At 44.9% G+C, this 20,298-nt stretch overlaps 1 protein-coding gene and 1 pseudogene across 1 annotated transcript in view; one reads left to right on the top strand and one right to left on the bottom strand.

Annotated features, from left to right (window-relative positions):
• Positions 1-20,298, bottom strand: part of si:ch73-181d5.4 (death-inducer obliterator 1) — a 28,643-nt gene that overhangs the window by 7,360 nt on the left and 985 nt on the right. The window contains exons 2-10 of the mRNA XM_063016108.1: positions 18,233-18,938; positions 16,606-16,915; positions 15,628-15,891; positions 13,645-14,043; positions 3,665-4,503; positions 2,384-2,543; positions 1,498-1,581; positions 1,037-1,162; positions 810-957 (exon numbers count right to left, since the gene is read on the bottom strand). Of these exons, the coding sequence (XP_062872178.1) occupies positions 810-957; positions 1,037-1,162; positions 1,498-1,581; positions 2,384-2,543; positions 3,665-4,503; positions 13,645-14,043; positions 15,628-15,891; positions 16,606-16,915; positions 18,233-18,921 (3,019 nt within the window). The 5' untranslated portion in view covers positions 18,922-18,938. The remainder of the gene's footprint in view (positions 1-809; positions 958-1,036; positions 1,163-1,497; positions 1,582-2,383; positions 2,544-3,664; positions 4,504-13,644; positions 14,044-15,627; positions 15,892-16,605; positions 16,916-18,232; positions 18,939-20,298) is intronic.
• LOC134334021 (U7 small nuclear RNA) lies at positions 5,936-5,995 on the top strand (annotated as a pseudogene).

Here is a 20,298-nt window from a genome sequence, read left to right as displayed (position 1 = left end):
GAGAAAATGAAATGCGGATGCACTCGAGAGAATAACAGTAGTGTAATCACTACAGACTGTGTTCACTAGGTCTACACGTGGTTCTATTTTACTAAAGGAACCTGACCGCGCCGACGTTCCCTCCCTCCCTCAGACGCGACCAATTTTGTCCGTTGAAGGCCCGCTGAGACTCGCAGTGTTGCAAACAGCAGGTGCTACAACTGTATAAAGATTGATTTGTGCTTTTTGCAATGATGTTCATGTTCAGAACAATGCTAGGAAACAGCTGGCTTTGCTTTAAAAGCCATTAGGTAAACAACCTAAGAATGAATCCACAGTTAAAACTGTTTTTGGCCATGTAGAATTGGTGTGAAGTGATTTAAGTGTTGGGCTGGTTGAGACTGTTTACTGTAATACTTGTAAAACTATTTAATGTGAAAAATCAACAAATTAAAAGAAAGAAGGGAGCAAATACTTTTCCACAGCACCTTCAACTTGTATACAATGCAATTCTCTCTTCTCTTGACTTGTATGACACTAACATACAATAAAATGTCACAGTCAACAAACCTGAGGTGTTCGATCTCAAGCACACCTGATTCAACTAATGAAGTCCTTGATGGGTTGCCACAGGTGTGCTGAGGCAGCATTTATGGCATTTTGTGTTGAATTAGTGGGACCACTTGTTTTATAAGCTGTGTTGAGCTATTTGAATAGTTCTTGTCTGATTGGTTTATGGGGGCTGAATCATACTGATTGCAACTGTTTACTGCACAACCAGCCTCTATGTTTCAGCTGGTCTGTTAAACATGAATTTAGGAGCAACGTACCAGTACATATCCTGCATTTAAGGTCAAAAAGATGCAATTTATGTTCATCCGTCGTGTCTTTAAGCATGCTGCTGATGATATCCGAGACAGCACTGCTGACCTTCTTGGGTTGTGCAGGCCTGCCTACAGAAGGTTGGACTTTATCTTCCTGTGGACGAAAATACAATATTAATCTCCCACCATCCAATATTCAGCGCAAACTCTAGGGATTTTATGTGAAGACTTACTGACGATGAAGTGGCGACGCTGTCAGCTTTTACCACTCTGTTCTCACATGCTTTAGGAGGCTCCTTCACGTCTGAATCAGCCGGGGGAACGTCCTCCTTCACAGGCAGAGGATTAGCAGCACATGCCTGTCAGAAAGAAATAATCAGACATGAAGCTACTCTTCAGGTACACTTCAGTACAGAGGTACTTCAGTACACGTCAGCAGATCCCATGTTCTGCATGTTTTCTCATTAAATTACTCAGGATTAGTTGAATTAGATCAAAAAAAGCCAAAACAATTAGATAGAAAACCAGTTTAATGTGTATAGCAGAAATGTATATACAAACATTTGCAAAAGCAACACTCAGTGCACTTGGGATTTGTCACATAGCTGCATTACAGTTCAATAAATGTAATCAACACCCACATAATCAATGTACAATTATTCTGAAAACTAAACAGAGGATAAAAGGTTCATACCTGAACCGACAGAAGCTCTTCCTGACTTAGGCGGGTCAGTTTAAACGGAGTGATGTGTCCCCTCACGACCTGGTACAAAAGGCCCTGAAATAATATATTTAGATATTATGTGAGTGCAAGCTAACTGCCTTTATTTATATCACATTATTGCTGCATGATTCACACTTCAGAACCTGTAACCAACTTTATTTACTTATATATTTTCATTCCGATCAGGGTTGCATCTCACTCCCACTTAGGGGCTATGTAAAGGCAACCAATTTACCATCAGCATGTTTTTGGAACTCTATGAGCTGTACCGCTTTCCTCTCTCCTCCCCCGATTCACTCAGGGTCGTGGGGGGCTGGAGTCTATCCCAGCTTTTCAATGGGCGCAAGGCACACAGTAACACCCTGGACGGGGTGCAAGTCCGTCGCAGGGCACACACACACACACACACATTCACCTATAGGGCAGTTCAGTCTCTCCAATTAACCTGACTGCATGTTTTTGGACTGCGGGAGGAAACCGGAGCTCCTGAAGGAAACCTGCAAACTCCACACAGAAAGGACCCGGACCGCCCCGCCTGGGGATCGAACCCAGGACCTTCTCGCTGTGAGGCGACAGTGCGACACGAGCCACCGATTCAGTTATTTCCAAATAATTTATCGACCGGTCAGGCGTGTACTTATAGATATGCCTGGATATGTCAATGCCGAGGCCCTGCAATGGACTGACGTGCTGTCTGGGATGTGTTACTGAACTGTGCCCAGTGGTTTCAGGAAAAATGGACCCACCGTGACCCTGACCAGGATAAAGCAGTGGTAAAACATAAAAAAAGAAATGATATATAAAGGAGGTGCTTCTGTAACTTAATGATACTGAACATGTTGGTTTATAAACACACCTTGTTCTTAGGGTCTTTCAGACTCAATAAAAGTGACCTGAACTTGGTCTTGTATTTGTTGTCTGTTGTGTAGTACATGTTGAACATCTCTCGCTCGATGTTTACAGCCAGCTTCTCAAGTTTACTCTCAGGGGCGTCCAAATCATCGCTGTCACTCACCCTAATAATGTAAAAACCAGTCAAGTGAACACAGTGGAGCACGATGACACTGTTAAATGACATCCACCATATACATCGGCATGTGTTTTACTCTATTTAAACCTTCAGCTGATGAGTTTACCAACCTGAATCTGTACTACGTGGTGGAATATTTCATTCAATGTGTTTTGTATAGTAAAACAACAGTGCCAAGATTAAATCCCAACATGGATCAGGGCTTGAAATAGACCCAACATCATTTGGCTGCACAGATCCTAAAGATTTTTCCAATAAAATGACCAATTTAATAAATTAATTCATTCAAAATATTTTGGTTCGATGTTAAAGAAAGGAAAGAAATGTCAAAATAAATCTATATGGACTATCATGTCTGTCTCAGCCTACTGTTTTGTTCTTATAGTGAAAATGATAGACAGCATTCTGCATTTTGCAATATTTTCCCCAATCTAGTCATATCCAATTCCCCAGCAGTATCTCCTCTACTGCTGCAGACCTTTACCCTGATCGAGCAAGGCCATAACTGACACACGGTTCCTATATCACGTGTGCAGTAGCCGACCGCTTATGGTCACCTGTATGAGGTGGGTTCACACCAGGGGCGTAACTACCCGGGGGCAGGTGCACTGTGGCCCATGGCGGGGTGGGGGCCTCCACGACATGAACTCAACCCCCCACCGCACTGCCCACACATTGCTGCACATAGCTTTTATATATATGAAAACTGTTGAGGGGGCCCAAAATGATTTTTTGCACTGGGGCCCATGAGCTCCTAGTTACGCCACTGGTTCACACAGGGATCAGAATCATGCTTGGAGAGACACTGATCATCATTATTCACTGTCACTGTACAGGCGCATCAAACAACTCAAAATCTGGAGCTCTCAGAAGTGGTGGGCTAGCGTGTTTTACTGCTGTGCCACGCGTGTACCCAGGTTTTTTTTTTTTTTTTGCCTCATTTTCACATTTTGCAGAACTCAACAGCTGCCTTTAGTGCAACCCTATACATGTGCATTTTACTTGGTCTTTTCTTTCCTTATTATGATTTCAGATTAATATGTGCAGAAAGTACCAGTACCAGAAGAATTATGAGCCAGAATTCTGTATGAATTTGCTCAGTCTGACCTTTTCAGCAGAGTTTCGGTGAGAGAGCGCCTGATGTTCTGTCTTATCTGCATGTTGGGGTGAGCCTGGAGGGGTCTGGATGGTGGGACGGGTGCAGGACTGACAGGCAGGACTCGTGGTTCTGGGGCTGGATGTGGCATCTGAGGTGTCTTAGATGCCTCTGGAGGTTGGCCTGGGTTCTTTGAGACTGCAGAGCTGTTTTTGTTTTCTTGTGGAGCAGTGGTCAGGAGCAGCTTGGGTCCGGTGAGGCGTGGGGAACCCGGCATGGTTTTCTTGGCTCGGCTTGGAAGAGGATTCTTAAGCGATGGAGCTGATGGAGATACTGTCACGGCTGTTTTTTCAGCCACAGGACTCTCTAACTGAGCTGATGAAGTGTTGGGTTTTATGGGTTTGTCAGCCACACGTCCCTCTGGTGGTGTCAAGGGTTTTTTGGGCATTTTTAGCTCTAGAGAAGTTGATAAATCTGAGGGTATTAATGGAGTTTTTTGTGTCATGAGACTGTCAGATGAAACTAAGGTGGTTATGGGTTTTTTTGCTATGAGATTCATAGATTGAGATGATGCTAGGGCTATCATGGGCTTTTCAGCCACAGGACCCTTTGATGTAGCAGATGAAGCTAAAGGTGTAGGATGTTCAGTCGTCGGTTCTTTTAATAAAGCCAAATAAGCTGAAGGTCCTGTTGTTTTTTGAACCGAAGGACCTTTTGATTGAAATGCTGAACCTGAGGGTTGTGTGATCACGGTTTCCCCTGGTAGAGCCGATAAAGCTTTAGGTTCTAAGGGTTTTTCAGTCTTGGGTTCCTCTGACTGAGCTAATGAAGCAGGAGGTTTGATGCATTTCTCAGCCACAAGAGAAGATGACAAAGATGAAAGTGTCGTGTTTCTTTCAGCAGTAGTTCCCCAAGGTCTCACTGGGTTTTCAGCCTTTGGTACTTCTGGTGGAGCTGATGAAGCTGTGGGTCTCGTGGGTATTTCAGCTGCAGGTCCATCAAGCTGAGCTGACAGAGCAGATTTTTTAGACTCAAGACCACCTGATGGAGCTGATCTTTGTGCTTTTGCGTACAGAAAACCTTCCACTGGAGCACACAGAGCTGATGCCTCTTTTGATAGAGCTAATGAAATCGTTTCTGCAGTCGCAGGACCCTCTGGTTGTTCTGACGAGGCAGATTTCTCAGCCAGGAGACGTGCTGGTGGAGCTGCTAACACTGTATTGTTGGCTGCATTTTCACTTGTGTGACTCTCTAAAGGAGCCGTTCTATAAGTGGAGGTTTCGGCCGCAGGGGCCTCCGGTGAAGCCGGCCGTTTGGGAGTCTCGCTCTGCGTTAGTGGCCTTTTGTCTGCTTTACTTTTCACAGCCTCCTTTTCATCTTTCACTGCCGCTAAAACAAAGCACAATGAAGGGAAGAGTATAAATGACCTCTGTTTAGCCCACAGCATTACTGCAGATCTGGATCTGTTAGGATCTCGTGTGAGATGAATAAGCATCATTCATAACATTAATAAGTCTGTAAATCTATCTACATGTCTGCTAACAGGTCTGTTCAAAGCAACAGCAGTGAGGTTTTAATAAACAGATCACACAGATTTGGATTCTTGTTATGTGTGTGTGTATAAATCATGGGGTTAAAGGAGGTGCCTGGTGATCAGGCCACCCATGTAACGTGTGACGTGGAGGCATCTCGCGGGCTCCCAACCTGCAAGGTGAAGAGTAAAGGTAGGTGCGATGCCAGTGGGCAGCAGGTATGTGATGGTCAGATTCACACAGACTCTATTTGTCCAATGTCTTGTGTAAGAACATTTTCTTTTCTGCCTTAAAGCATCATGTACGTTTCAGCAGTGCTGAGTTCTGAACAGTGCTAATGCTTCACTTTTATATTAAATGAGTAAATCATTAAGCTGCTGCTTTGTAAAACGTGCACTTATTTACAGAACTGGACTGTAAAAGTCCAAAGGTGGAAGAGTGGGGTTGTTCTAAGGTCACTAAAACTTTGAGGCCCTAAGATTGGATTTCTCCTGCCCTGAAGTGAAATTTTTTTTCTTTTCCTGTGCAGCTCATCATTCCAGTATTTCACCCTGCTGTTCTGCATCACAGAAATGATAGCCAGAGGACTTCATGAATGGCTGATCACAGAGTGGTTGTTGCTCCACTTTTCCATCAAGTAAAATGATGCACGGGCGAGTGATGCGCAGTCGTTTTAATGTTCAGTATAATAAAACATCGTTATAGCTATTTGACTTTTTAAGTGAACCCAGCAAACGACACGTCACACCGTGGAAATTTGTCTCTTTTAGTATTTGTCTAGAAGGGTCCTATAAATATTAGGACACCACCATTGATGAGACAGTGGTAGCCTAGTGGGTGGAGCTTTGGGCTATCAACTAAAAGGTTGAGAGTTTGAATCCCAGGTCTGCCATGGAGCCACTGTTGGGCCCTTGAGCAAGGCCCTTAACCTGGCTGCTCCAGGGACGCCGCACGATGGCTGACCCTTCGCTCTGACCCCAGCTTCCAAACAAACTGGGCTATGCGAAGAATGAATTGGTGTTCATTGTACTGTACACCTGTATATGTATATATGACAAATACGGGCCTTCTTCTTTTTCATGTCAGTGTCACTGCTGTGTTGTAAATAACTGTCAGGCGGCACGGTGGCACAGTGGGTAGCACTGTCGCCTCACAGCAAGAAGGTCCTGGGTTCGATCCCCAGGTGGTCCTTTCTGTGTGGAGTTTGCATGTTCTCCCCGTGTCCGCGTGGGTTTCCTCCGGGTGCTCCGGTTTCCTCCCACAGTCCAAAGACGTGCAAGTGAGGTGAATCGAAGACACTAAATTGTCCAAGGTTGTGTTTGATATAAACTTGTGAGATGATGAATCTTGTGTAGTAACTAACGTTCCTGTCATGAATGTAACCAAAGTGTAAAACATGACGTTATAATCCTAATAAACAAACAATAATAAACAAAAATAACTGTAACCCAAACAAAATCTGCAACATCCAACATATTTGTATGAGCAGTGGTAGCTCAGTGGTTAAGGTACTGGACTAATAATTAGGAGGTTGCTGGTTTAAGCTTCACCACTGCCCAGTTACCACTTATGGGTCCCCTGTATTCGGTCACGAAGTCACTTTGGATAAAATGCTGCTAAATGCTGAATATGTAAAAGAACTGCAGAAACTCCAGCATTTTGACCCATTCCTCCAGCACAGGGGGCTTAAACACAACTTTGTGTAGCTCTTTTATATCAGACAAACTACGATATGCCTGATCTCACTAAATAGTCCCACAAATCAGTTTTGGAATAGGATGTCCAACAAGCTCACGGTCAGGTGTCACCACAGTTATACATAAACAGTGTTAAAAAATATACTTAGACGCCCAGGTGGCACACTAGCACCGAGTTTCTGAACTCCTCGGTTCGAAACTCGATGTTGCCTCTGGTCGGCTGGGTGCCATCTAGCTGGCATAATTGGCAGTGCCTGCAGCAGATGCTAATTGGCCACCGTATCTGCAGGGTGGGGGCCGGACTATGTGTGGATGGGTGGTTCTTCATACACTGTGTAAGGTCCCTGATTGGTGCCTGTGCACGTGTCGGAAGAGGCGTGTACAGCGACGTGCTCTCCTCGGATGCAATTTGGTATCTCTGAAGACGAAATTCAGTGCACTAAATCGGGAGAAAAATGGGGAGAAAATGCATTTAAAAAAAAAAAAAAAAAAAAAAATATATATATATATATATATATATATATATATATATATATATATATATATATATATATATACTTGGCGCCCAGCGAGATAATCTGCTAGCACACCGACACCGAGATTCTGAGCTACCGCGTTTAAATCTCAGCTCTGTTACCGGTCGGCTGGGCGCCCTCTGGTGCAGCAGACAAACTGGCCTCCAGTCTGCTGTTTGCTAGGTGGGAAATACCGAATTAAGGGGTGGGGTTACCAACGCTGTGCCTCAGGGCACCTGTACAGAAAGTGGATGAGCGCAGAGATCGGGGCGTGACTCGCCGTACGCGAAGCCGACCTCACGTGCAAGTACAAGTGAATAAGAAGGGAGGAGTGTGTCGGAAGGAGTGTGCATCAGACGAATATACACCCTCCTTGGACGCCGTCAGATTCCCCAGTAACGGATTGGCTGTGTTAAATTGGAAGAAAAAGGAGGTAAGATGATGCATTAAAATATATACAGTATATATATAGCAACTTATTGATTGGTCCCGCCATAAACCAAAACTACTGTTAATAGCTCCTCCTAGTGAAGAAAACTTACACCAGTTAATTTCAATTTTACATTTACATCAACCACTCTATCCTGATCACCTGATCAGGGTCAAGTGCTTCCATAAGACAATTTTGCTGGATAACATTAAATGTGTGTGTGTGTGTGTGTGGTCAGCAAGACTAATAAAACATGTCCCCTGAAAACCCCTGTTCTAAACAATTAGTTTTGGGATCATTGGAATTATTTTACAATCTTATGGAACTGCTACAGTATGTGATGCTCATAATCATTAACTGTGTCGTTTGGCTCCATGTTCAATGTCTGTCTGAAGCCAACACTACGTGGCCGAATGTATGTGAACACCTTTCCTAATTATTAGGTTCAAGTGTTGCAATCACACCCATTACTGAGAGAGGTATAAAACATGACGTGCATTTTAGTGGCGCAACGATAAATTTGAAAGAATTTCTATAACTTGGAGGAGGAGCTGGTCACAGACTGATATTTTGGACCAGACTGCCTCAGTATGTTGAGCAGTAAATGCAAATCATGGACTCATTTGCTTTCAAAGATCCTCATTTGTTTCATAATTACTCTAAAGCCATAGCAACAGGAAAGTGCTGAACACCACATGGTTAAAATTCTCAAATTCACTTATAAACATTACTGCCAAAATGATCTAAAGCGGTACACGAGAAAAGCCTTCACCCGATCGCCCAGAGGTTGCTTGATCCAGCCCAGGCGATGCCACAGGGCAACTGGCAATCTTCTCTTGGTGGGAGGGGTGGTGTTCCTGACTTCTCTAATAATCTGGCTGTGCCAGCCAAAACTGAGCATCTCTTGTATGCATGTGTGTGGATGAACACTTTCATCTGCATGAGGCTCATGGGTAGTCACCTATAAATGTACAATTGTATGCAAAAGTATATGCTTAATCTTAAAAACAAAAAGAAGTAAACATGGCGCCCAGGTGGCGCAGCAGGATGTTCCGCTAGCACACCAGCACCGAGATTCTGAACTCCTCGGTTCAAAACTCGGCGTTGCCACCGGTCGGCTGGGCGCCAGCTGGCCGGCATAACTGGCAGTGCCTGCAGGAAGGGAATGACCGGAATGTGTGGGCGGGGTCTTCAGACACTGAGTAAGGACTCTGATTGGCGGATAGAGGCACCTGTGCTGAGTACATGGGTGGAAAAGGGTTCCGTTGAGGGCTGCGTGCGGGTCGTTGGAGGCGTGGGCAGCAATATACCCACCTCGACTGTGAAAAATTGGGGATCCCCCAGCAGTGGAAGACAAATTGACTACACTAAGTTGGGAGAAAAACGCTATTGTATTGTAGAAGTCAGCTGTGTTTTTGGTTATTGACTGTGATTATATATACACTTCTTCTTCATCCTCGCCCGACAACCGCTTAACAGTCCAGGGTCTCCTGCGTTGTGTAAAGTGCTTAAGATTATGGCACTTGTTTTCAAAGGAAGACTGCCAGATTGCCATCTTTTTTATTATTTATTTTGTTGTGATGCACTGTTTGTGTTGTTTGGGTAATGGTAAAAGTCATAGACAAAATGTGGTTCACTTAAAAAAGTTTGCGCTAGACATTATTGGTGAAATGTTTTCTATTAAAGCAATTTGGGTCACAGACCATATGACCTTGTGTCAGGGTTTAAGCTCTACCCAAGCTATTTACAAATTGTACCAACCAATCACTGTAGATTAAGGGTGCTCTTGGTTCATTAAGCTGCCAGTCCTCCTTAAAAGTCCCTTATTGACTTTTCTGAGGCATTGGATGAGTGTGTGTGAAGGTGGGGGGCGGCTGGGAGTCACAAGGATTCTATTTTGGTTTTTGGCCTCACCCATTATGCACAGAAATTCTCCAGATTCTCTAAACATTTTAATGCTATAAAGGACTGTGGACGGTGAAATCCAAAAATTCCTAGCAACTTAGTCTGGAGAAATGTTCCTGAACTGTTGGAATATTTGCTCATGGAGTTTTCGTAAAGTATGGAGCTTCAACTTTGGGTCTTGCCAGAATCACGCCACACCAATGCCAAGCTGCCACTGCTGGGCCCCAGAGCAAGGCCCTTAGTCCTTAATTGCTTGCATAATTGTAAGTCACATCTGCTAAATGCTGGAACTAAAACTTTATCTACTTATTCCATCTTAATTTCAATTATCCAAATACCATAAGGGTGGTCCGAGGAGAGTCGTGGTCCTGTCTTAAAATGTTGGAGTCTCTGCTGCCACCGTTTCCACAGGCTGATTATTAAAGGTTTAGACCCGGATCTCTGTAAAGCTTTTTTAAGGTCTACGTTCTATTATAAAAACTAAATACAAATACATTTCAGGACATAAAATCAAGCTGGATATTAAAACAGTCTATAAACAAGCCACTACAGAGGCACAAACAAAAGATGTAGGTGTGATCTGAAACATGAATGTACTGCCATTTTTCTAGTTTAGTGCTTTAAACGCGATTAAGAAAAATGCGCATGAACATTATGCTTTTAAATTGTCCTGATTTGGATATATCCACTTTCCGGTGACCTTTGCTGATTGCACGACCCCCACGCTGGCCGCAGACACTCGTGAAGCCGCCAGCCACTTCTTTGTACACGTGCCAGCAGCATACGGAGGATCACGCTCCTCTCTTCTCACTGTCCTCAATCAGACAGCATGAGTTGCTGTTTGGCGCCCGGCCAGGCTGGTAGCACAGGGCATCTCGAACACTGAACCTGCATTAGTGTGCATTCACTATGTAGCCATCGCTCTGTGTGTCCGTTACGGCTGTCGAAGTGAAACTCGGGTAGTAACCTAAACATCGCAAGACCTGCCATTTCATTCCGCCGCAGAAACCAGTGAACTCGTGATTGGTCAGCGCATCAAATCAGTAAGTCATGTGACTGTGAAGAGTAAAGATGGGCGCTATGAGGCACGCTGCTGTTAGAAAAACATAATTCAACATCCATGTTTGTTCACATTAGAGGATAAAACAACCAGATAATCACCTGGCTTGGTTTTCTTTGGTCATGTTTGTGTTTACTGTCCTGGTCATCCAGTCCTGATCATGATCGCTGGATAAACTGGGTGTGCCGTGACTTGCAGACAAACATTCCTAACGTGACGCACACCTTTCACAGCAGCGAGCAGAATGCTGATTGGTCCTTTTTATTTGTTTGTTTGTTTATTAGGATTTTAACATCATGTTTTACACTTTGGTTACATTCATGACAGAAACGGTAGTTACTCATTACACGAGATTCATCAGTTCACACATTTATATCTTGGGCAATTTAGTGTCTCCAGTTCACCTCACTCGCACTTCTTTGGACTGTGGGAGGAACCCGGAGCACAAGGAGGAAACCCATGCAGAAACGGGGAGAACATGCGAACTCCACACAGAAAGGACCCGGACCGCCCCACCTGGGGATCGAACCCTGGACCTTCTCGCTGTGAGGCGACACTTAGCCACCGTGTCCTTTTTTGTAATCAGTGTGAGATGTAAAGTGTATACAGATGTTAAGTGTAGTTATACCGGATTCTGGTTGTGTTTGTGTGATGTATGCAATTTCCTGACACACTGGCCGCTCAGCCTGACTTGTCCATCAAACCAGGCATCGTTAGCTTGATTGTGTGATAATTATATCTGCAGTGAAAGGAGTCAGCAACACCCCATTAAATCTAGACGCTCACAGGTACGACGAAAACGAAATAGCAATCTGAAAAAGGAAAAGAAGCTCCAGCTCAGGGAAAATCAGTGCTCACTCGGGGCTTGAAAATTGGCTCTTGACCTCTCTGTGTGAACGGTTCGAAGACACAATCCAAGAGGCCCCGGATCAATATCTGGACCTGCCGGCAAGTCCAAATACTGTAGTGTAAAAAGTGTCGCAACCAGGTTATGACTTGGAGTGAGTACGATGTCGGGCTCCAGCCAATCGGAACGCAAGATACATAACTGGGGAGAAACCCGGGGGACCTTGTGGTCCACGCCAAACCACAATACCTACGTTTTCATTACCAAAATATTGATTTACCTCCAACTCTCACCAGAACAGAATAGATGTCTCCTGTATCCCAAGACACTTTGTGTTCCCCTTGTTTTCTTGCTGCATATAAGCACACAAACAACTCTGCTTGCTTCTTGTGGACGCACATTTCTTGAAATCACGTGGTATCACATCATCCTTTTTGTCACTTCCACATGCGTGTTCATGATAAAATGTAGTTTGGAGACCAGACAGACTCGCCGACGATTCCTACTGGGGAGAGATGGTGTCATGTGTGACCCCCCCCCCCTCCCAAACTGCTGATCAGTCATGTAGCATGCAAACTACAATGACCTACAGATTCCCAATTAGAAGTCGTGTTGTGAACAGTACAGTGATCTGACCGCTTTGAAAGTCGTGCAGTGTGTCCATGGCTTTCGATGATGTACTAGATTCAGATCTGGTGACGTGGGAGGCAGCTGAAGAACAAAGAACTCATTGTCATGGTGCTGGTACCAATTTGAGACGACTTTTGTGCTTTGTGACATGGTGCAACATCATGCTAGAAGTCGCCACAATTGTGGCCATGAAGGGATGCACATGGTCAGCAGCGATACTCAGACTGATGTAAATTACAGCAAGCTAAACCACCAGGCTGAACTGTTACCACACACAGTTTAGGCCCATGGATGCATGCCTGCACCAAAATCTGACCCTCCTGCATAGGCATCTGTCCAGTCTCCATAAGCCTGGACCCACTACACCCTCAGATTCCTGTTCTTGGCTGAGTGATGAGTTGTGCATTACAAGATGCTTTTCTGCTTACCGTGATTGTAACGGGTGGTTATTTGAGTAACAGTAGGCGTCTCAATGGCTCAAACCAGTCTGGCCATTCTCCTCCGTCCACCCTCGTTAACAAGGAGCTTGCTCATGCAGAACTGCCACTTAATGGATGTTTTTTAAACCACCTGTGTAAAGTCTAGACGATGGTGTGTGTGAAATTTATATCGAACCAACGTTCATGCAACGTCAAAGTCACTCCGGTCACATTTTCTAGGTAGTTCAGTGGTAACTGTTCACTAGTAATCAGAAGGTTGCCAGTTCAAGCCCCAACATTACCAAGCAGCCACTGTTGGGCCCCTGAGCAATAACCCTTAAGTCTCAGTAGCTCAAATTGTGTCGAGTTATAACTAAGTCGCTTTGGATAAAAGTCACGAACGTAAATGCATGCAAAGAGGGTTGGGGTTCCTATATTGAGGTGCAATTGTAGACTACTGGTTAAGGTACTGGACTAGTACCTCAAAAGCTCGCTGGTTCAAGCCTCTGTTGGGCCCTTGAGTAAGGCCCTAAACCCTCAATTGCTTAGACTGTATACTGTCACAGCACTGTAGGTCACTTTAGATAAAAGCAGCTGCTAAACGCTGATTGTGTAAATATAATGAACTCTCGACTCATGTTTGTTCGCAATATGAATGAGCAGGTGTTCCTAATAAAGTGGCCAGCGGGTGTAGAAGCCACAGCACAGAAGCTGCAGTAGGCGTGTTAGAGCAGGAGGACTAAATGCACCCCGAACTTTACACCCGTAGCTATTAAGGTGTGTTACCTTCACACCCTAATTTGTTCTCTAACCCAAAATCAGATGAATCTCCGTGCTGCTTCTGCATCTCAACACCATTCAAACATCACATTTAAACTTTAAAATGATATGAAGAATCACGACCCCGCAGGTGAGAACAACCGTTTCGGTGAAAGCGTTTAGATTTCTGTTTTTGCCGTGTGGTGCCGCCGCTTTTTTATTTCATATGAGCAAGAAAAAAAATACAACCAAGGAACGATGCACTTACCTGTAACACCTAAAAGAGAGAGATTGTGTGTGTGTGTGTGTGTGTGTGTGTGTGTGCTGCTCACCTGAATGGGAGTGACTGTATGATGTGTGTGAGTGTGTATGAGTGAACAGTTTGTGTGTGCTGTGGCCCCTGGGTGATACATACTGGTTCTGTAAAACACTGATGGAGCGATTGCTGCAGGCTGCTCCTCCACCTGTGCTTTGTGATCAGGAGCAGCTATGGTACCAGCGCTGGGTTTCAGATCTTTCTCCTTTCTGCCGTCGTTCTCTTGGTTGGCTGGCTTCTCCACCAGTTTCTTCCTAAATAACTTCCCCAAATTCTGGATCTGAAATCACATGTGAAGAGTTACATCTACAAGCTTTCATTTTAAAGACATCAGCAAAGTAAACGAGAATCTTAGAGCATAAATAAATAATGTTTGGTAAAGCTTCAAACTGCTCCATTAGGGAGTCGCCACACCGGATCGTTTATCCAAATACACTATATCGCCAAAAGTATTCGCTCGTCTGCTTTCACACGCATATGAACTCCCATTCTTAATCCACAGGGTTTAATATGATGTCGCCACCCTTTGCACCTATAACAGCTTCAACTCCTCTGGGAAGGCTTTCCACAGGGTTTAGGAGTGTGTTTATGGGAATTTTTGACCGTTCTTCCAGAAGCGCATTTGTGAGGCCAGACACTGATGTTGGACGAGAAGGCCCGGCTCACAGTCTCCGCTCTAATTCATCCCAAAGGTGTTCTATCTATCGGGTTGAGGCCAGTCAAGTTCTTCCACATCAGACTGGCTCGTCCACGTCTTTATGGAGCTCGTGCTTCGTGCACTGGTGCGCAGTCATGTTGGAACAGGAAGGGGCCATCCCCAAACTGTTCCCACAAAGTTGGGAGCATGAAATTGTCCAAAATCTCTTGGTACGCTGAAGCATTAAGAGTTCCTTTCACTGGAACTCCTGAAAAACACCCCCACACCATAATCCCCCCTCCACCACACTTTACACTCGGCACAATACAGTCAGACAGGTACCGTTCTCCTGGCAACCGCCAAACCCAGACGGAGAGGCGTGATCCGTCACTCCAGAGAACACGTCTGCACCGCTCTAGAGTCCGGTGGCGGCGTGCTTTACACCACTGCATCCGACGCTTTGCATTGCGCTCGGTGATGTGAGGCTTGGATGCAGCTACTCGACCATGGAAACCCGTTCCATGAAGCTCTACACACTGTTCTTCAGCTCATCTGAAGGCCACATGGAGTTTGGAGGTCTGTAGCGATCGACTCTGCAGGAAGTTGGCATCCGCTGACAGCTGATCTGTTCCGATCGTGAATTCCACGTGCTCAGACACACCAGGTTTATGTTTCACTGTGATGCGTTTGTTTCTTCTCATGATTTTACTGCAGTTTAATTTCTTGCTTTTGGGTAAAAAACAGTGGGTAAACAATGCTACTATGGTAAAGCTTGGAACCCCCACCGGCTGCTTGCACTGGACCTCCCAATCGTCTGCTTGCATCACAGGTTCGCTGGTTTCAGACCAGCAAGATTATGGGACCAGAATGACACCGACCTGTAATTTTTCGGTGTAAAAGCGCCAAACCATTATGGATTTTGGCACTAGCGCCGACATACCAGTGGAAAAGACCCATTCTGTATTGGTGAGCCCAGCCTGGGATTCGAACCCCCGGAACTAAGGCACACAAAGACGGGAAACAAAACTGAAATACTGAATTCTCTCTCTAAAGAGCAGATGAGGCTCTGCTTTAACCTTTATCTAGCACAATTAAAATAACATTCATTTCTAAATCAGCGTCTAACAAGTTCACATTCCTTTATCACTGTACACAGACGTAGCTTTCATCCCCATACCTCTAGGAACAGAGAACGTGTTAAAGTTGAAGCAGCTCATGTTGATTTACCTTAAGCACAGGTTTAGCAGCAGGTCTGGCTTTAATCTCAGGCTGAGGTTTGGGTTCAGACAAAGACTGCATGGCTACGGCGGCGTGGCGGATGATGCACTGATGGCCACAGTAAACCGATTCGGGCAGAGCATCGTTACTGCAGCCCGGACCGATACACTTAGGACCGGCGGCCCTCTCTTTCACCTTCTCCACCGTCACTGCGTCCTCGGTCGGTTTGTGATCCTTCAACCCCAGCTCCACCGCTTCTGATACAACCTCCACCTGAGACAAAACTCAAGAGCTCAGCTCAACACCAGAGAAATAAACAAACATGATGCTATAAGACACAGTATGAGATCTTAATCCTATTGGTCACATATTTAGATTGTGTTTACTAATCTATACTGGTCAATACGGATGATCCAAAGTGCTTCAGGGGGCACAAATATCAGAACCGTTGTCGAAAAGACTTTTGATCGAGCACAAAAGGACAAGGGCACAGTCAAAATCTCTTAAAGAGGCCTGGCATAATCATAATCTCTCTTTTTTATTCTATTTAATTTCCCCTTATCCAAATCTCCAGTTGTTCCAAGTTTCAGCCTGACCTCTTCACCTGCCAGAGTCAGGGTCTCACTGAGAGCAGTATCACGTACAGAGTCATGCACTACTTGTTTATGATTTAACCATCTCTCATGCAGGCATCTAGACCAGCCAGCAGAGGTCGCAATTGCATCAGTAATGAGGGAACACGTTTGACCATCCCCATGCCCCCTCTGACCTCTCGTCAGGGTGTTTTTCTTATATCATTTAAGATCCTTCCCAGTATCATTTAATTTAGCTCCTTATATTTAAAATAATTGTTAAATTTGAATCAGGTCTGATGATAACATCAGCTTACTGGGTGAAACTGAAGGATCTGACCTGGTCGAGCCTCTAAAACAAATTAAGACACATCGATTGAAACCGATGACCCAGACCCAAACAAAGGCGTTTTACCGGCTGGAAGAACTTGATTTTCCTCTTAGAGCTGTGACTGCTGGCCTTCCTGATCTTCCCTTTAATGGCCTCGTCCTCGCTGGGTCTCTCCTCTCCGGCCGAGGAGGAGAACAGGCTCTCGGACGAGGAGCTCAGAGCAGCCTTGCACAGCGCCGGCTGCGTCACGAAGCCGACGGGACTCGGGCAGGGAGAGCACGCGGGACAGATGTAATCCTCTCCGTTCTTCTCCAGGAGAAGTCCACGCGCCTCACTGATCCCCACACAGTCACCGTGGAACCATTCCTGACATCGATCACAGCAGATCATGAACCTACAGAGATAAAAAAAGACCTCATATAGATTTTGAGTAACTGTGAGGGTGTAGAATTCAATATCCTACAAGAACGTTAGTAGTTTTTTGAGGGGGATGGTTTTTCCTATCACTTATTCAATTGATACCAAAATAATGTACATTTACATTTACAGGACTGTGACACTGTATATTGTCTAAGCTACTGAAAGTTAAGGGCCTTGCTCAAGGGCCCAACAGTGGCAACCTGGCAGTGGTGGCAGTGGTCAGTTTTCCATTTTCTATTACAATTATTTTAAATACTCCTCCTATAAGTGTGATACAAAGGTGAAATATGTAATATATTATTAGTATATTAGTTACATGTATATACACCGATCAGCCATAACATTAAAACCACCTCCTTGTTTCTACACTCACTGTCCACTTACCATATAGAAGCACTTTGTAGTTCTACAATTACTGACTGTAGTCCATCTTCAATGCTCCGGACCACCACAGAGCAGGTATTATTTAGGTGGTGGATCATTCTCAGCACCGCAGTGACACCGACATGGTGGTGGTGTGTTAGTGTGTGTTGTGCTGGTATGAGTGGATCGGACACAGCAGCGCTGCTGGAGTTTTTAAACACCGTGTCCACTCACTGTCCACTCTATCAGACACTCCTACCTAGTCGGTCCACCTTGTAGATGTAAAGTCAGAGACGATCGCTCATCTATTGCTGCTGTTTGAGTCGCTCATCTTCTAGACCTTCATCAGCGGGCACGGGACGCTGTCGGCTGGATGTTTTTGGTCGGTGGACGATTCTCAGTCCAGCAGTGACAGTGAGGTGTTTAAAAACTCCAGCAGCGCTGCTGTGTCTGATCCACTCGTACCAGCACAACACACACTAACACACCACCACCATGTCAGTGTCAGTGCAGTGCTGAGAATCATCCACCACCTAAATAATACCTGCTCTGTGAGGGTCCTGAGCATTGAAGATGGACTACAGTCAGTAATTGTAGAACTACAAAGTGCTTCTATATGGTAAGTGGACAGTGAGTGTAGAAACAAGGAGGTGGTTTTAATGTTATGGCTGATCGGTGTATATTAACTGCATTTTTTTGTTGAGTAGCTCTTAAGTCCGTCTCTTTTTTTTACCACCCTTCTCTTGTACTGCTGTAACAAGTAAATTTACCCAAGGGGATCAATAAAGCCTTATTTTATCTTTAAAAAACCAACAACAACAAAGCAGCAACACAATACAGAGCCAGTTCTGACTGAAGCTCTTGTGATCTCAGCATGATTCAGCAATAAAAGCGTTCTGCTTCAGTAACCCGACCTAAATATACTCGCCTCTTATTATGAGCCTGTCTGCAGATGCAGTAGACCGCGTTGGGGTCGCTGTCTTCGCCAAAATCTGAACCTGCATCATCTTCATCTTCCTCCTCCCTCATCTTTCGTGCTGATGTTCGGTCCTTGGTTAGCACCGCTGAACTCTTGCTGGCTGTGTGTGTGGGGTGTGATGAGGACATGGACGCCCCTTCCTGCAGTTTAAGTTCCTCAGAAAGCAGCTCAGCCTCCTGGTTAGCTTTACTTACGACGTCGGGGTTTAAATCTGATGCAGATCTACCCCCCGCACTGTTCGCCTGCAGCCTCCGTTGCTTCCAGACTCGTTCCTGTAGCTCCCTGAGCGTCAGTTCATCGCTGTCGGACGCTTCGACGTCCGATTTGGTTCTCTGCAGCAGGTGAGGCTGAAGTGGAGCACAGAAAACCTCGGAATGAAGCTCCGTGCTCGGACCGGAGTCATCTGGGCCAGCTCTTCTGCGTCCTCGTCCTCTTCTCGAGGCAGCAGGCAGACCCTCGCCGGCCTGTTTGCCCCTCGCTCGTCCTCTACCCCTGCCACGAGGCTGCTGTGCAACTCTGCGCGGCACTAAAGTGTCACGGTCGAGGTTTCCGATTTCCTCCATGAATTCTCGTCTGGCTAGGGTGCTTCTGCGGAAGCCCCACCTTTTGGGGGCTTCGTTTGAGGCGGAATCCTCCATCTCGCTAAATTAGGATGCTGCACGGAAGACAAATGGAAGTAAAAGATTTATATCTATGTTTAACAAATCAGATTTGTATTTGTGCAAAACATGTAGGTGCAGTACAGACAAATAATCATTAAAAATACTTAGTTTACATGTTTACTAATTAAATACAATGCAGAATTCTTAAAAACGTCACTTTTTTATAAATGTGTAAACAGCAACGACTAAAATGAGCAAGTCTGTCTAATGACACATCATATTTGATATGAAACATCTAATCAAAGCACACTTTGGTGGAATCTCAGTGGTGCTATCGGCGCGCCGGGCGTCTACACAGACATGAGCGCTTATGTTTTTGGCTGACCGAAGCCCTGCGATAGATCTGTGATAGATCTGTTTTCTTCTTACCCTTTACATATATCATGGCAATGAATAATATCAATTTAAAGAACAGTGGTAGCTTAGTGGTAAAGGCATTTAACTAATGATCAAAAGGTTGATAGTTCAAGTCCCACCACCACCACCAAAATGCCATTGTTGGCCCCTGTGCAAGGCACTTAAATTAACCCTTAACCGCTTGCATCGTATTAACTCACAACTGTAAGGGCTTTGGATAAAAGCATCCGCTAAATGCCATCATTTATTTATTTATTTATTTATTAGAACTTTAACGTCATGTTTTACACACTTTATTTACATTCATGACAGGAACGGTAGTTAATTAAAAAAAATATCTTGGACTGTGGGAGGAAACCCACACAGACACGGGGAGAGCATGCAAACTCCACACAGAAAGCTGGGAATCGAACCCAGGACCTTCTTGCTGTGAGGTAACAGTGCTACCCATAGGATTTTTTGGCTCCTCCTTGTCTGTTGTTTTCTTCTTACATAGAACATTACCACAGAAAATATCGATTTACAGGTCAGTGAAAGCTTATTGGTTAAGGCACCAAACTAATGATCGAAAGGTTGATGGTTTAAGCCCCACCAACACCACCAAAATGCCATTATTGGCCCAATGAATAAATGAATAAATGAAGGCACTTAACCCTTAATGTAAGGTTTGTTTGTTTTGATTTTAATGGCAGAAAACGTAGTCACTCATTACACAAGGTTCATATATCGAACATGGACAATTTAGTATCTCCAATTAACCTCACTTGCAGGTATTTGGACTGTCGGAGGAAACCGGAGCAGCCGGAGGAAACCCACACAGACACGGGGAGAACATGCAAACTCCACACAGAAAGGACCCGGACCGTCCCACCTGTGGATCGAACCCAGGACCTTCTTGCCGTGAGGCGACAGTGCTACCCACCGAGCCACCGTGCCGCCCTATCAACCCTTTAGAAACACAAGTGTCACATCAAATTGTACCGAATAAACTAATGC

This window comes from Trichomycterus rosablanca, chromosome 19 (assembly GCF_030014385.1).
Source record: "Trichomycterus rosablanca isolate fTriRos1 chromosome 19, fTriRos1.hap1, whole genome shotgun sequence".
Lineage (NCBI taxonomy): Eukaryota > Metazoa > Chordata > Actinopteri > Siluriformes > Trichomycteridae > Trichomycterus > Trichomycterus rosablanca.
Note: the sequence above shows the minus strand (reverse complement) of the source record. Positions and strands in the feature narration are given on the sequence as shown.